At 43.8% G+C, this 18,322-nt stretch overlaps 1 protein-coding gene across 6 annotated transcripts in view; it reads right to left on the bottom strand.

Moving 5' to 3' along the window:
- RIMBP2 (RIMS binding protein 2) overlaps positions 1-18,322 on the bottom strand; it is a 123,482-nt gene that overhangs the window by 38,413 nt on the left and 66,747 nt on the right. For all 6 annotated transcript variants that reach the window (XM_069030873.1, XM_069030868.1, XM_069030869.1 and 3 more), the window contains 3 exons: positions 10,105-10,194; positions 4,718-4,840; positions 906-1,010 (listed from right to left, as the gene is read on the bottom strand). In XM_069030873.1, coding sequence (XP_068886974.1) covers positions 906-1,010; positions 4,718-4,840; positions 10,105-10,194 — 318 coding nt within the window. The remainder of the gene's footprint in view (positions 1-905; positions 1,011-4,717; positions 4,841-10,104; positions 10,195-18,322) is intronic.

The following is an 18,322-nucleotide window of genomic DNA, read 5'->3' as shown; positions in this document are numbered from 1 at the left end:
TACCTTGATGAGACTCTCTTTAATCTAATTTACAGGAGAAAGGGAGCAAGAACTGCATGTCTGGCAGAGGAAGCCAAAGAAATCCCAACAAAACACTGGTATGTCAGTGAGAATGTTAACAGCACGCTGGAAATGGTAGAGACCTCGCACTTTGATTACCAAGAAATTAAGACCAGATTCCTCCGTGACATTTAGGAAATGCACAAGTATTACCAAGCCAAATATAGAGGGAAGCAATGGAAATACAAAGGAAATCCATGAGACTGTGTCCCTCTTATCCCTTTTGGGCAACAGAAAAACTCAGATACAGTGGGGTCAGGTTAATGCTCACAGGCATGAACATTTATAAATCCTTTAGCATAGCCAACAGCCCCTTGTTACAGCACAGCAGCTGTGCCATGGAACAATCCAGGGCAGGGACCAGCTGGGTGGGAATTCCTTCAAGAATTCCTTCTCACCAGGAGATCCATCCCACGCCGTTTTCTCTGTCCACGCAACTCTGGTCCCACCTGCCCCTGTCCCCACGTACCTCCTGCAGCAGCTCCATCTCCTGCCCTGCCCTCTGTCCCCACGTACCTCCTGCAGCAGCTCCATCTCCTGCCCTGCCCTCTGTCCCCACGTACCTCCTGCAGCAGCTCCATCTCCTGCCCTGCCCTCTGTCCCCACGTACCTCCTGCAGCAGCTCCATCTCCTGCCCTGCCCTCTGTCCCCACGTACCTCCTGCAGCAGCTCCATCTCCTGCCCTGCCCTCTGTCCCCACGTACCTCCTGCAGCAGCTCCATCTCCTGCCCTGCCCTCTGTCCCCACGTACCTCCTGCAGCAGCTCCATCTCCTGCCCTGCCCTCTGTCCCCACGTACCTCCTGCAGCAGCTCCATCTCCTGCCCTGCCCTCTGTCCCCACGTACCTTCTGCAGCAGCTCGATCTCCTGCTGTTTGGCGTTGAGAACAGCCAAGGCTTGCTCATGCTCCAGCTCCAGCTGTTGCCGCCGTTCAGCAGCCTCTCGCATATGCTGTGCCAGGGGAGAAGGAGAACTGTCAGGGCACTGTAACAATCCCAGCTGCAGCCACACGAGCTGCCACGGCCAGGGAGGCACATGTCCCCTCCACAGAAACCCCCCCGGCATCCCTGAGAGGCAGGAGGGGAACCAGGCTGGGTTTGAACTTGGCCAGGACTTAGAGGTGCTCTGCCAAAGCCAAACTCAGGCATCTGCACATGAGCCCCTCACAGGACCCACGGCTCTGGCACTGCCATGGATGTGGCCTTGGGGATGCACAGGTGAGCAGGACCCATCTCACCCAGCAGGCACACGCTTTCATGGGGCTTTGTGCTTAAAAACTAAAGCGTGGAAAAAAATTACCTTGACAAGTCCCTAAGTGCCTCTTTATCCAGGACAGGCTGCTGTGATTTGTTTTGCAAATGCTGACCCAAAAGAAACAGCTTACCTTTGCTGATCTCTGCCTATTATCTACAGAAAATTAGACAGAACAAAACTAACACAGGTGGATTTGGACAAAAGGGACTATACAGTGCTCAAAAACAACTTCTAAAGTATATTTGATGCTAATGACTCAAAGCAATATGAGAAAGTTTCCTGGGAAGAGCACAAGCTGAACAATGTCAAGATACCCTTTGCAGATAGAAATCTTTTTCATTATAGGTTAATATCACTCCCCCAGCATCACTGTAGCTTTCAAACACCCTCTTAATAAAGGGGAGTTAAGAAGATCTCTTTCTAGATTCTGATCTCTTCCCTGGTGAAACTGGTATTAAAGATTTTTATTTTCCAAATTACATGCTATTCCCAAAATAGTCTCAGAGCAGAGGCACAATGTCTTATCTGTGGCACCGAATTATTACACACAAACCCATTAGCACTTGGAAACACAAATGCATGGCTAAAACTGACAAGAGCAGCCCAAAATATCTCTTACTGTGTACAAGAGAAAATTCTATCAAGCGTATTTCTACCCTGTAATGAGCTGTTATTACCTGCTCCACACTACCCACAGCACAGAGGGACAGCCAGGGAGGCTGACATCGCTCAGCCTGGATACATTTGCAAAAGAAGCAGAAATTTCTCCCCCTGGCCTCTGCTTGGGATCTATTTACTTTTTGTTTGAGCAAAAACAACAACAAAAACAACAAGATTTCCCACTTTGTAAGTTTTGACCCTCAACTATGGCTTGTTTTCTAGGAGTTTTGTGAGGATTTAATGTTTTGCCTGTAGGCATTTCTTCACTGTACTGTACAAAAGTTCATGGGTAATACCTGCTCTCAGTGTTTTATAATGACCAAGAAGAATGGCTCTGATTCTCATCTTACCTGAATGAACATCACCCATTTTACCAACCAGTCTTCCTCATTATTTAAATTAGCATGAAGCTGCATTTACTGAGCTCAGCAGCTTCCATCAAATCTCATGTAAAACTGGACATGGATGGAGCATCAGCACATTTCTTAAATTCAACAAATGGTGAGACAATCAATTTTCACACCTTTAATTAAACCCTTTAATTATCAGGAAAAAAAAAGCTTTCTCAAGATTTAGTATCTGAATTGGTACAGCATATTTTGAGCTCTTACTATTTTACAAAAGCTCCTGCAGAACATTTCTAGTCCTTTGAAAAGATCAATAAATAATTAATACTGTGAACATAGAGTGAATCTATAAAATGTAATGAAGAAACAGATTGTGATCCATGATCTGTGATCTTCCCCAGCTTTTAATTCCTGTGGTTCCTAAAATATCTATTTAACGATCTGGAGTGTGCAGATTTTAAGGTCAGAAAAGACCAGTTGGTCATCTGTGTTAACCTGAGAGCACCCCTCAGCCATTTCAGCACTGTCATGATCTACTGAAAGCAGCAAGGATCTCCTCACTCAGCATCTGCCCCTCCCTGGCACAACAATCACACCTCCCCCAAACCAGGGCAATTCCCCTCCTCACACACTGGCCTCAAACTGGTTCTCTGCAGGTCTGATCTCTGCCCCCTCTCTGCACATCAGCTGCTGCCCCTGCTGCTCCGGAGCCTGAGCAGGGCAGGGCAGGGCAGGGGGATGCAGGGAGCACCTGGGGAACAGCAGGAGAAGCTCTGAGCTGCTGGATTCCTCCATGCTTGGCTCCCACAATGAGCACACAGCCATGGCCTGTCTAGGAGGTGACAATGACAATCCACTTGTCTGTGCCATCACTGTCCTTAGCGTCAGGCAGCTTAAACCTTTCTAACGTGTAAATTTGCACTTCCCTTCTGCAGCCTTTCTAGAGGTCCTAACCATGCTGTTCCAACATCAGAAGGCAAACAGAGCATAGAAAAAATACAGCAGGGACTCCCTACATCAATACAATTGTCAGATAATGCTGTGTCCTTCAGAGAAAGAGTGAAGAAGTCACCTCGTCAGGGGATCTTTCAGACCACAGGCACGAATCCTGCTGAGCAGCACAGAAGGGACAGGGGACATCCTGCATTTATCAGTTTTCTTTCCAACTACAGAGCTAGAGTGCTGTGAGTACAAACTGCTGAAAGAGCACTTCAGAGCCTGCTCAAATGGTTCTTGTTTCCTCTGCTTCCTCACGGGCACCAGGGGGTTGGACAATGGGCAGCCCACCCCGGCTCCAGCTGCTGCAGCGCGTGCCTGCAGCTGCAGGCCGAGCAGAGAGCCCCGTTCTGCCCGTGGCAGTGACTGCACGGCTCCAGACGTGCTGGGGGACGCCAGAACAGACCCACGGCTCTCAAGGAGCCCAGCCTTGCTCCCAGAGCAGAACTCATCCACAGTGCTGAATGGGAGCAGATTCAATTCTCACCCAAGCACTCTCATCAAAAGCCTTGGCATCTGTGCTCGCAGATGGGTGAGCACCAGCACGGGGATGAATGGGAAACGCTGCCTGCACACAGCAGAAAATCAGAACCCTTCTGCACGAGAGGCACTGTGAACAGCTTCAGAAGTTAGCTAATTCAGCAGTTCTTCATCTTCCCTTTTCTGCTTTGTTGATACATCCTGAATTTCTCAAAAGAGAAACTGAACTTCTTTTTACACAGGGAAACTAGGCTAAATATTTCTCAAAACTTTTTTCCAATGGGCTGGAAAGCTGCAAGCCATTTCTCCAAACTACTAATTTCCCGAGCATATGAGGACACACATGAAATGCACAATGAACTGCATCTGCTTGGGCAGGGCTTGGTGCTAAAAAGGAGCTGTAGGGCTCCAAGCCTGTTCAAGGTACTCTGCCAGCTCATAAGGGTTCTGCTCAGGGCAGAAAAGCACTGAACATGAAAAGCCAGGATCTCTGTACCCACCAGAGAACTTTTGTTTCAGTGAAGGAAAATTTTTGAGTTCTTAAGCAGAGAGATGTACAGAATGTAAGGGCCACAGTAATATTTTGTAGCCAGTCAGACTGGCAGACACAGCTCTCTAAAGTAAAATACCTTGGCAGTTTGCTCATACTCTCATCCTCTCTTTCTCATTTTGACTTAAATAACTCTATAGTGAAAACCTACATGTAATTACTTAGTAATGTCAGATAAAGGTCTCTAAATATGTCTCTGTGCTGGTCTGAGGTCCCTTGTCAGTAGCTGGTGCACTGCATTCCACACATTTGATCAGAGCTGAGAGGGGCATTCAGTCCCTGGGTTTGCAGAGCCCTCCCTGGCTGAGATCAGGAATAATGAACAAGCAATGGAAGTACTGGATTGCTGGAATTCAGGATTTTATACACACCTTTAGGACCTGCTCTAAGTTCTCCAGCTTGGCTTGGAGCTGGTGTTTTCCCCTTACAGCCAAATCTCGTTCTTTGGTCACTCTGAGAAGGCTTTCTCGAAGATGGTCATAGTCTGATTTTACCTAGAAAAAATAAAATGAGGTTATTGCCCAAACTGCAAATGAATGAAGGCAAAACTACACCTGACACAAATACTCCTTCATGTTACAACAAAGAAAGGAAAAAGTTCAAAGGAAATAGGAAAAAAGCACAAAAGCCCAGAGGGGAATGCTCACTGAGGAAGCTGTGTGTGTCTCATACACAGGGAACATTTTCTCTCAGCAAGGACTACAGTCTAGCAACCAAACTGGAGCCATGCATAAGTCCTGTCAATTTACATACATACACTGTATCATGCCCAGAATGAATGACAATCAAAACATTTCTAAAGTCTCTGCATCTCAGGGGCCTCAGAGATGGGTGTGCTATATAAAGGGGCAGAGATCTAACATATATATATAATACAGCTCAAATTTACATTTCTTCTGTGCTCTTTTAAGAGTAAACTGACTTCAGAATAAACTCAAATACACATGATCAGCCTGTGTTAACACTTGAAATCATTGTGCCTACAATTCAAAAATAAGTATTCTTCTGCAACAAACCCCTTGCTCTCCCTTAAAACATTTGTATATGGAAGGTATTTAAAGGTTCAGATAGTCGTGAAGTAAGATTTGTTTCATGATTTAACTCACTTGGTCCTATGTTAACCAGTTCAGTATGATCAAGTCTTTTTATACAGGATTTTGTGAATCATCAGTGATAGTGACCACTTCAGAAAACAAGAAAATATACTGAATTACTTTAGCCTGCCAAGGAAAAGTTCTTTCTTTAATTCATCAGCTGAAAATTTAATTTCTTAGCCCTTTATGAGTTTGAGACCTGTATTGATGCATAGCAGGATTATTACAGCTTGTATCAGATCAGAAACTGCATTTTTTACATCAAGAAAAAAATCAAGCAGGAATAAACATCTGGGTAAGAAAAACCCCAACATAATTTTCACATACTGCTCCCACTTTTCTGCAGTGTTTACAGGAGGGAAGAAAGCAATAATGTTTCCAGTGAGCAGCGTTCCAAGCAGCATCTGTTTTCCTTTGTCACTGGAGCACAAACAAGGCTGGCAGGTTCCTGGCCAGGGAAAGGCAAACCAGCCCAATGCTCAGGATTCAGTCCTGGGCAGCTCCTGGTTCCTTCTGACTCCACTTCAGGAACTGACAAGTTCCTTCCTTTTTCCCCCCCAATTTAATTACTGTGGGGGTTTTTTTTGTTTGTTTGTTTTTTGTTGCTTTTTTTTTAAAGAGCAAATTAAGCAATCTCGGACATGGATATCTCTCCTGGCCGTTTTCTAATGCAATGTTTTGAAAGCTGATTCAGCCCTTTTATTTGCCTTCTGGCTCCAGTTTGTTAACTTGCAAATTTTGCCATGGACCAAACAATCTAAATGGTTGCAGCCAGCCCTTGCATTCAGCTCTGCAGAAGGGCTCTTTGGCGTGCAGTGGACTAGAAAAAAAGAGAGGAAAATGGAACAAATCATGTTTTCCACAAGAACTGATGCAATTATTGTCAACCTCAGGATTTTTTTTTTCTGTGCACAGATTTTTCTTTTCCTCTCAGTTCTTTCTAACGAAGGAAACTGTTAAACAATGGATTTTCAGAATCTATTAACTCCTGCATCCTTTGTGTTGTATTGCATTGCTCAGATCAGTCAGTGTATATTGTTGAGGAATAATGGGGTGGAAAAAGGAAACAGTGAGTTATCAGCATCAATGATGCAATCCTGTTGTTGTCTGGGATTCTCAGTTCATTTCCTGAGGATTAATGAAGTGCAATATTTTGAAAAACTTACGAGAAGAGGTTATTTTTGTCAGACTTTAGTCTTCCCTGTCTCCTAAACAATTCCTACCAACTGAGCACCTCTGCAAAGAACTTCTTCTAAAATTCACTAGTCGTCTTATTCTGAATATTTTTGGGAGCTAGGGAGCAGGGTACCTTCTGCTCTGAGCTTTTCCCTGCTGGCAGGGAAGGGGCTCTCAGAACAAACAGCTCTCATCAGGCTGCTGATGTAATTTTGGAAAGGGATGGATTAGAGACAGGTAGAACTGCAGATGTTTTATGCACCTCAGGATCTTTCACTTAGGATCTCAACGTGCCCACCTGAATTAGTCAAATCTTAGGAATGCACCAATGATTCTGATAATTTCTCTACTTTCTCTTCTGGCAGATCAGCTTTTGAGCAAGGTTTTGATTTTGAGTATTGGAAAGAACAGAACCAAATCTACCAAACACCTTCTGTTAACTACTATTATTACTTACAGAAACACCGACACCTTTCAATATTTCTACAGGATATTCTTGCCAGGACTTTCTCCCCTGAAGATCATGTGTTACGTAGAATGCTGTGATAGACACATTTATATAACCCATATGGCATCATAAAGCTTGATGAGACTATTACTTCCTTTTTCTTTTTTAGACAACATTTGTTCTTAAATGGGACTTTAGTGCTCTCTCCAAGCAGGCTGCTTAAGAACATATGGGATATACATGAACTTGAATTACTCACGGAGCATATCAAAACATCAACGTTCCCAGTGGCAAAAACAGTTGACCTAAATAGAGTGCATCAGAAACAGCTCTAATTTCATGACAGCAACAGGGAACATTTTGATCCATGATGCTTCTCTGTTCAATTCATCAACCAATTTATTTTGCATCCTGTATCTTCACACTTACTGAACGTGCCCTCATTTGAGTCAGTCTGAGGGCCAGGGTTCTGTAAAGTGCCCTCAGCTTCCTGAACACTTGCACAGAAAGCAGCTACTGAAAGCCATCCCCAGGAAGCAGCAGTTCATGTTCTTGGTGAAAAGCTCCACCAGCCTTATCACCCACCACAGGCCTTGGTTCCAGGCATCAGAGAGCTGCAGCTCCCCCAGCTACGGGCACTGTTCAGAAAACACCACTGAGAAAGCACCATGAAAATGGTGTGGGTTTAGGTACTGTGGAAACATATTCTGAATGGATAAAGCCTATTCTGTTTTTATATTAAAACACTGACTCGTTTGTACTCAGATGAAGAGGAAAACAAGTCAGAGCCCAGTGCCCCAGCACTGCCAGGGTCACAAAGTCTCCTCACACGTACTCCACACCTGGAACACGATTTTGTTTCACTCAGCAGAGTACCAAACTCACGTGAGTTATGTACAGTTTTACATACTCAGACGTAGCCAGCCTCATACCTACTCCCTTCCAGAGTCAAATTCCATCACACTGTACAAAAATGAGCAGCGGCTTCCTCAGTGCTACGTAGCAGAATTCACCAACACTCCTCCGGCCCCATGTGCCTGGATGAAGCTGGCCTGTTTTTCAGGCCAGCTCTCAAGGGTGAAAAAGAATAAATTAATTTAGGCAGGTTTTCCCCTTCAGGGCTGAGCCCTAACTCTGTTAGAATTCTGCTGCAACCTCCACATCCAAAGCTGTGGATTTTCACACATTCTGAACAATAAAATGCATCTAAACTGCACAATCTATCATCAGCCTCAGTGTGTGGCAAAAGACCTCAGAAAACCTCTTATGCAAGGAGGAAGACAAAAGGTTTGTTAACATCCAGGGTATGTGACTACAGTTACATATTGTGAGATCTGTTACAAGTGAGACAGCACTCACAGTTTTTGTACTGAGGCTGTGATATGAGATCAGTAGTGCAAGCACCCAGAATTTTTGCACGATACCTTTTAATTTATATTAATTAATTCATTTAATTATGTGAATGTATTTGATAGATGTGAAGAAACAAGCACCCACAGAATGACAAATTCTGACATTATAATAGTAAAAGGGAATTTTATTTCTAACTTTGTGGCTAATGTGACAAATGCTGACCTCTGTATTTTAACTTGGTTTTAAGAGACTTTTTCAATGTTCCTCAGGACAAACATTACCTATAATAAAGCACTATCAGCCATGTAAGTTGTGCACTTACTGATAGCAAGAGGACTCACATTTTTAGTGTCACCAAAGTACTGAGCCCTCATTGCATTAATGATGCACATTACTGTGTGCCAGCTAGAATATAAAATTGCCCAAGTGAGACTTTATCTTTATGTGCCTCGTGAGGTAAAGAGCAAAGGTAATGTGTAAACAACAATAAAGAGAAGAGAAACACATTAGGAAAGGGAGAAATTTGTAGACAGATGGATGAATAAAATTAAGTGATGCTATGATACACATGGCTTCCTCCTATCATAAAGTATTATAACTCTGCCTTTTTACATAAAGCCAATTTAAATTCATCAGCAGCAGGAAACGTCAGGCCTGCTTCGATACCAGGTGCTGCACACAAAGTGCAGACCAAATGCAGAGCCAGCTCTGAATTCTGGTGATTGGCAGGGCCCTGGGGGCCTCATCAGCCCCCTTTGGCTGGGGAGTCCAGCAGTGGCCACGCTGTGACCAGCGACCGTCGGAGCCCAGAGCGCAGCTGCCTCTGCTCCGAGAGGGGCTCTCAGCAGAGCCCGTGTGAGTAACAGCCCCTGGGATATCAGTGAGGTTGCCCAGCAACTCACTTAAGCCCTGTAGAAATCCCAGATTGGAGTTTTATTTTTAGCTAAATGTAGCCCTGTAAAGTGGCTGGTTCATGATGTTTCTCCCCTGAATGCATATGTGGTGAGGTGAGGCACGTCAGCCTCTCCTCCTCCCAGCACAGTCACCCCATGCAGAATTTGCCAGAGATAAATCCACATTGCAGGCACAGAGAGACCTTTTAGTCCCCAGCAGGCACAAGTAAGAACCAAGGAAAAACACTTACTGCTAAAAGAGTTTTTCTCTCAGGACCTGGAATAGCTGAGACTACTCCATGTGGCAGGGGAAATAACTGCTAAAGAGAGTTTGGGGCATTTGCTGCTGGCCAAGAGCCTTTCAACGTTTTACTGAGCAATTTAAAATTGCAATTTTAAGATGCACAAGGGTAGGAGAAAACCCCAACTGATAGACAGAAGTTTTTCAGAAAAAGAGGAGAATTCTTCAATCGAGTCTCACCAAAATCACCAAAAAAGTCTTTTACCAAAGCCTACTACCAATTTACAACACTAAGAAAATACACATCAGAGGAACGATGCACCTCTCTAAAGTCCAGAAGCACGTCTTGAATGTTCACCTGAAAATCACATTTGTTCCTAAGACAATTTTTTTGCGATTTATTTTCAATTAATTTTTTTTTCACGTTGTCACAGAGAAGAAGCAGGCAAATCAGAAACCAATGATGTGGGTAAGATCCACTTTCACCCAGCCTGCAGCCTGGTCCCTGTAGCAGGAGATAACCAAGGAAGCAGCTGGAGAGCTGTGCTGTTACCTGGTCATGCTGCAGGGCTCGGGGGGACACAGTTGCATACTGAGGGCTCAGGCGATTCTTCTCGGGCACAGCATCCTTCAGTTCATTTTCCTAGAGCAGAAGCAAAGAGTGTTACAGGCCATTTATCTCCATTTCAGCACATCCTATTAAGTGCTTAAGGAAGCAGTGGTTTTGCATTATTTGGTATTAACAAACTATTAAGAGCAGTATGAGGCCCAGAGCCAAAGGCACGGAAGGTGCAGCAGCTGTAATTTGCAATAACAGCCAGCTCTGCCATAAACCCCCATGTTTTCAGCAGTTGATCTGATTAAAGATGTGCAAGCAGAGATGACCTGGCTTCACAGGCCTGGTGCCTACAAAAATAATAATATAAGTCTCCCCATGGGTGCAACGAAGAGCTCAGACCTGGCTGCCTCACCTCACCCAGGGCTGGGAAGAGGAAGAGACTCAACTCCCAGAAAAAATAAAGCAATTTAGGTGTCTAGAAAGCATTTTGAGGGCAAAAGCCAACAACTGCAATGTACACTCATGTACACACTTTTACATTCACATATTTCACTTTACTTTTAATGCATATCTATTTAAGACACGAGTAAACAGCCACATTCTAACTCACACACTCAGAATCTGGGTACAGCATCTCTGTCCCACAGTGACAGGCAAGCCAGAAATGCAGGGAGTCAAAAGGTAAGGAACCTAAAGATCAAGGTATCAACTACAGCCCCAGGAATGTATTCTTATGTCTTTAGACAGCAATACAAGCTGGAAAAAAATAACAGTAAATAAAACTCAAATATACAGTCTAAGGTCAAACTAGCAGGGTTGAAAGGCGTTATCAGGTCACACAAATCAAAATGGATGGAGCTCAGGAAAAACCAGCAGCATCCTCGGATACTTCTGACTATTTTGTTTCTGCACAAGTTCCCAAACGTAGTTGTTGATTAAATCTAAAATTCAATTCCTTATCAAAGCTGCCATCAGTCATGCTGAGCAATCTGTAACCTCTCCATCCCACAGTGTGCATTACACAGTCTTCTGAAAACACTGCTTACTTCTGCCAAAAGCTACATTAAGGTGGGCAACACTTGGCCCATTTTTGAATGATTACAAATAATTTATGATTTTGCATCACTAAATCCACACTATCAGCAGATTTCTCTATGAATTCTGCTGAGGCCTAAAGAAAAACTGTTCAAGTAATGCTTTATCACAATTTGTCTTTAAAATTCTCAGTATTAAAAACCATATAAATTGGCAATTTTTGATTTACCAGTGCAAGCCCTAAAAATGGAATTTCAAAATTATATTAAATGTTTTTCATACTGTTTGAAACCAAAAAACTTGCTATTTTAAGCATACTTTTCTTAAGTCAATTTCAAAACTTTCTGCATGTAAGATATTCATGTTTTTAATGGTAAACTAACCTTTCCAATGACCAGAAGTTTTTAAACTGTTTATCTAAATTGTCTCCTAAGCCTCACTGCCTGAGCACCAGAAGCAGTGAGGTTTTACAGATTTCTGCCTAATGCCTCCTTGACCAGTATCCAAGCAGGTGTGACATTCCAATCTGACAGAAATTAACCACTGGGTTCAAAATCATCGAGTCAGCTGAACAGGGAATAGCATCATGTGAGTAACTTTTTTCTATAGAAAACTGACATTAACTGTCAGGTTTATAAAACATCCATGCCCAGAAGGCCATTCTGAGTAGCACTGATCAAAACACATCAATTCATCCCACAGGAGCTCCTGCACGCCTGCCCACACCTGGAACTCCAGCCTGCTTGTTAATTTGGGCACGAACCGAGGACAGTGAAAATTAGTTCAGCTTAAGTAAAGGCGTGAAGGTATCAGAACATGTCCTCAGCTGTGGGAAGCTCTTCTCCTGACCAAAGGTGCTGCTGCACTTGGGGCAGATGGCAAAGGGCAGCACGCTGCCTCTGGGGCAGGTGCACCACCCACCCCACAGCAGGAGCTCAGCAGTCAGCACTGCTCAGCCCTGCTCAGTCTCCTCTTCGGGGTGCAGGTAAAGTGGCAATCAGGCTCTGCGAGGTGCCAGACACTTCTGAGGGCTGAGACCAGAAGAATCTCTTAGCTCGCGTTGCATTTTCAGAGGAATTAAATGGATTAAATGAGGTGAATTAAGTCGGTGAATGATTTTATACTCTCCAGAGCTGCAGGGAGCAGCTCCTCGGACGTGCAATAAACAGTTGTGTCCTACTGAATGCTGAGGCCCCCCGTGTGTGCCATGGGGTGTCTGCTCTGCACTTCACAGGGGACACAGCTGCACTGCCTGCCCGGGAGCCTCAGCACTGCAGGGCCCTGCCACGTCCGACTTCGGCTTCCACGGATCAATCTGCAGCTGCTACCGATCAATACTGCTCAGCTGGCTCTAAAGGGGAACAAGCAATAACGGGGTACCAGGTTTTAATAGTGTTATCAAAAGGAATTAAGCAGAAATGGAGGGGTGAGGAGGTGAAAGGAGAGGAGGAGTAATTGATGGCACCTTAGGCCAGCAACTTTCACACCCTACTTAAATTCTGCAGAGTGCAAAGAGCTTTAGGAGAGATAACACAGTCAGTCCCACCTGAAGAAAATACATTTTCTCATGTTTTTTGCAGGAATGAATACAGCTAGGGCAGTGACTATCCCACTTTCACTGACCCTTCATTATAAGCCTATTTCTTCTCACTTACATCTCTGCTCAATACAGTTGGAAACTTCTCTCAGCACTCTTTCTCACTAATCAGGATAAAGCCCACCTGTGTTCCCCATCCCACTTGAATCCACAAAGATGAAGAATCACCTGAAACTGTATCAGGAATTACTGGACAACTTCCAGCCTAAGTAATACACAGACTAAATTTCAAGTGGCAGGATTGCCACTTGAAATCCTTGCAATAAGGAGAGAATGTATTTGTATATATCCCTCAGTGTGTTTGGAAGTGACAAACAAATGTAAACTTGAAATATTTATACTGCATGCTCAGAAAAAAAAAGCACTAAGGAACAAAGAGTGAGTGGTTTTGAACCAATAACAGGTGGTAAAAGCTAGAAACTGAGCCAAAGTCTTCTAAATTTTAGCCAAGTGCCCTCACTGGGCTGTGTCTTCTGGAAATGATCCAGGTCATAATTACTGTCAACTCAGAAACTCCAAAAATATAAGCTTCAGTGTGTTGAGTTGGGTCACCCGCGAGCAGCGCCGAGCCCTGCAGCTGAGGCAGCAGCCCTGGGAGGTGCAGCAGCGAGGCTCAGCCCTGGCCCATGGAACCACCGGGACCGGGCAGCGCCCACGGACCCACCCCAGCCAACAGCTGGGTGCTCTCAGAATCCCCCACGGCCAGCCCCTCCAGTGGTGGGTGTTTCCAGAGGCTGTTCTTGCACAAACACACTCTGGTACCTGTTACACCTCTCCTCTCTCACACCTCCCCTCCCTGAGCCTGTGAAACACCCCCTGGCTTTTGCAAAGGATGCTCATCCATCACTGCAGTTGGTGATTTTCTGTCTAATCCACTGACTTCAGTCATTCTTCCCTTACCAAGATCCACCTCAATATTTCCCAGATTAGTTCAATATAAATCTTCAGCAAAAAAAGACAAAAGTTAATCCCAGCTACCCCAGAACTAAACTCTACTCAACAAGCAATTTGTATATTAAAAAAGAGATTTGAAGTCATGTAGAGCAATGCCCTGGGAGAGAATTAGTTTTCTTCTTAGTAGGTAGGACAGTGCTATGTTTTGGATTCAGGGTGAGAGTTATATTGATGTTTTAGTTGTTACTAAGTAGTCCTTACTCTAAATCAAGGAATCTCCAGTTTCCCAAGCTCTGCCAGCAAGGAGATGCGCAGGAATCTGGGAGGGACCATGGTCACAACAGCTGACCCAAACTGGCCACAGGGATGTTCCACACCACAGAACATCACACTTGGCATGTAAACTGTGGGGAGCTGGCCAAGGTGGGATCCTGGGAAAGCTTTGAAACTTCCAACACATTTTTAGAGAGACCGATGCCTTTTGAAAACCCCATCCCCTCGCACACAATGGCAACCCCTCCTCGTGATTAAATAAACAGAGTATTCTTCCATTTTCTGTCCTGTACTTGGCAGCGAGCACTGAATGCATTAACCACAGGGCAACACTTCTCACTTGAGCTCTCACACCTGCCACCTCCAAACAGAACCTCCGAGTCAACAGCAAGAAGAGGTCAGCAAACACAGGGCAGCCCTCAGACGTGCCAGCCGTGCTGGCACCAGCCTGGGGACGTGCTGCCAGGGATTCTCTGCTCCTGCCTTCCCCACTCCCAGCCTAATAGCTCTTCCAAATTCTAAAGGGGACATGCAAACAGGCACCACTCTATTACTGCCTGGACCTGAGAGGAAATTTTGTTGGATTTCACAATTCATTTTGGAACGTGGCATGACTGGGATTGTTACACTTCCTGACAAGAAAGCAGTACCAGTCCAAAAACAAACCTGTGGAAAGCATTACCATGCACTCTTCCCTCATCCCTCCTAGTTTTTATTGAAATAGCTTTTGACTTCTTAATACAAATTTAATGAGAGTTTTGTCCTTTTTCTCCCTGATGCCCTCTCTCCGTGTTCCCCATTTATTCACTGGATGTAACAATTCTGACAATATAATTGTGCCTAAGAAGCAACATCTCACTGGAGTCAGATGAGGCCTCCCATTTAACCTATGCAAATCAATCCACTGCAGCTGCTAACAGAGACAAGTAGAGTGCAGGTTAAGAACTCATCAAGTCAGTTTGTGCACGACGGTATAAAGGCAAATGCTGACCAAATGGAGCAGACTGAAGTGCAAGTGGAAAGGAAACAGCACTTCATGCTTCCAAATAAGCTTCTTGCCCGTCTCCAGAGGCTTGACATGGGGTTTCAATGATGACTTGCACAGTCTGTCACCCCCTTTCTCGTGATGTTGCTACACAGTGCTCATTAAAATTAAAAAAAATCAAGGGCTTGAAGCAATTTAATTAATAGTCTTGCATGAATCCAAGAATTTTACAGATAAATGAATGTGGAAAATTGACTATAAGAAAATAAGCAATAGAAGTTGCTTGTAGAACAATTTCACTTTCCTCCAGAAAAAACCCTGATAATTTTGTCCCAGATTAGCATCCATCAACAAGCTACAGAACAAACAAAACCCAGCCTTTTTCTACTGGATACAGAAAGAACTTGCATGGAGCTGGTATTTCTCCTGCTGAAGCTTTTTCTCCAAGTTAAACACAAGAAGCACAACCCATACTTACATCTGTCACACACGTGCTGACACCTCAGTCACGCTGGATTCGTGGCAGGACCACAGGCAGCATAATTTGCAAAAAGAATCTGAAATGTCTTGAGCATGTCAGACAAAATTCCAACCAGCAGGGATATTTCCTGCTGGATGTAAGGACTGCTTCAGGCACTCTCAGCTCCGACAGGCATTTTGATTTAAGAAAACAACACTAAGGATGATCTGCAGAGTAAACCCAAGCAGAAAACTGACAGTCCTCCCAAATGTACACCAACAGCAGAGCCCTTGGTGTGCTGGGTTTTGGGGGTGCCCAGAGCCCTGCACAGATTTAAAGGCTCACACACCAGCACACACTTCACAAAACATGAGACTCTTCATAAAGAAACAGCTATCAAAAAGCAAATATAAGAGTCATTAAAAATAAATTGTGTTACCTTATATATAAGTTGCATCTTTTAAGGTGCAGAAGCGAAGGCATAAATGTGTGATCATAACAGAGCAAAAGTAAAAATTCTCCTATGGATTTGAGGACTGACTAAAAAAATTCATGGTAGGAGGATGACTTTGGTAGATTTAATACAATCTGACACCACTGTCTGGGTAACAAGGTTCTACATTGCCTGGAGAAAGGCATCTGTTGCCCTGTGTGCTAGTTTGCTCATCCATCAATTATTTTTGTTTAAAAAAAATCTTATACACTATCCATTTATTTGTAGCTCTTTTTCACTGAGAATTACTGCTGCCAGTAACCTGGAAGGACTGCATTGGGACATTCTGATCATAATCCCCTGTGATAGTTCTCTGTTTGGATGGTACACGAGCAGAATTCATCCAAGAGCAAAGGGAAAACCTGCAGTCTGCAGGTACATAAGAAAAAGAAAATTAAGAATCTTCTGATCTTTTCTCATGTATTTTGGCCCTGTAAATGACTCACTTCAAAGGTCAGGTTCATGACCTCCAGTTCATTTTTTATTTCTTCCAAGAGGTGGATTTTAAAGGCAAAGCTGACTCATCCTCAATAGTAGAACTAAAGAACCTCCCCATGGCCAACAGAGCCAGGCTGAGAGGCACAGCCTGTACAACAAACTGCCTTTAAATCCTTTCTGATCTTATCTTTGCAATTAGTCTCCACATAATGCAAGAAAAATACAGACTGTCCTGCACAGTTCTGACCATTAACAGCAGAGCACTGGGCAAAGTGGGAGCCGAGGCAGGCAGAGAGAAACGGCTTCCACGAGAGCTGCTGCTGCTGCTCTGCTCCTGCCACCCAGGGCTGCGACACTTCTGTTCCACCTGACACTGCTGGGTGCACATCAGTAAGAGGAAAGTGGGGCCAAGCACGGTGCTGAATGTCCCCTCCCCGTCCCATGAAGGGGACAGATCTGTGCAGCACTGGCTGCCACAGTCACCAATTCCACAGTTAGAAAGCTGCACTTCTCATAAATTACATTATATAAGTTAGTGGAAAACTATTCTATACAATGAAAAATAAACAAACAAAATAGTCTTACTTTTTTTAGGTGTTTTACTATTTCCATTTGATCCTTCCTCTCAACTGCCAGGGTGAAGCACATGTTAGCAAGTAGCACAGGAAAGTAGTTGGACATTTCATGATGTTAGCATTAAACCTAAGGAATTCCTACAGAGAGCACTAACAGACACCAGTGTTCTCCACTACCACTCTTAAGGTAAAGGAAGAACTGCTCAGAAACGCTTGCATTTCAAATAAAATCACTTCACAATTGGATTTCCTTTGTTTTAAAAATAGGAGCTTTTCCGTGCAAATTATACTTTGTTCTAACAAAGGAAAACAAATGCAGCTTTACCCCTCTAATCAGCAGGCTGAATTTAGCATAAGAAACACTATATAAAAATAGCACTTCTTAAAAAGCACTGCTAAATAAGGGACACAGGAACTGCAGCAGTTTATTGGCCTTGGAAATCACCAGTGTCTTGGCACCATAGCAACTGGGAGCAGATGTTATGGAGGAAACACAAACAATCCATTCTCGGTGTTATTTTTCACTTCAATAAAACTCTGAAGATAACAAGCTTTGTACGACCAACTCATTTCATTCACACTCTTTTTGCCCATTCCTCTGAAGCATTTTCTCCATCAGAGGGCAGATGAAACACCAGATTCACCTGGACTTCTGAAAGATCCCCCTAGTTCAGGATCACACGGAACCACATCTGATTTGCTGCTGCTCAGACTATGGCCATCACTCAGAGCTGTTCATCACAGTCTCTACCTTATTTTCTTCACCTTATGGCACATAGTATAGACATTACAACCCTCTCAACTCTTTTAAACATGAAAATGGGTGAAGTGATAACTTTAGATATATCTAAGTGCAGCGTTTTTATGACAGCATCCACACATGAGTAAATACCAGCAGCCATTCTAGCTGCAGCTCTTTGCAATGAATCACCAAATATGCAAGCTCTCCTCAAGACATTACTTTTTGACTTTATACCTACCATGGCTGAAGGAAGTGTAGTATTAGAAAGTCAATTAATTTGATTTGTGGGCTGAAGAAAAATCAGCATTTCTTCAGGGGCTTTTCTTTCAATTATTTTTACATTCTCTTCTCAACACATTAAAATAATCTGTGTATCTGATATACAGAGGTTCTAATTCTCCTTTGCCATGGCATAGTCCTGCTTCCTTCAGGGACAAATTATACCCAAGGGAAAGAAAAATTATCCACTGCTAAGGGAGAAAGGAATGAGCAACGTCCCTGCTCTTGTGTAAAGGCACAAAGGAAACATGGTGTGGCTTAAACATTAACTCCTTTTGCAAGCTGGTATCAAGCTGGCACAGTCTGAAAGGGATATTCCTCACTGTTCCCTGAAAAAGTATTTTCTTTTCATCTTACCATCATCCTCCATATCTTTTGTTTCAGTTGGTAGTAAATTGCTCTTTTGCCTTGAGACCAGAGGATGAGCTAAAGATCTAAACT

Source organism: Aphelocoma coerulescens, chromosome 15 (assembly GCF_041296385.1).
Source record: "Aphelocoma coerulescens isolate FSJ_1873_10779 chromosome 15, UR_Acoe_1.0, whole genome shotgun sequence".
Lineage (NCBI taxonomy): Eukaryota > Metazoa > Chordata > Aves > Passeriformes > Corvidae > Aphelocoma > Aphelocoma coerulescens.
The sequence above is the reverse complement of the archived record's forward strand: the minus strand, read 5'-3'. Positions and strand labels throughout refer to the sequence as shown.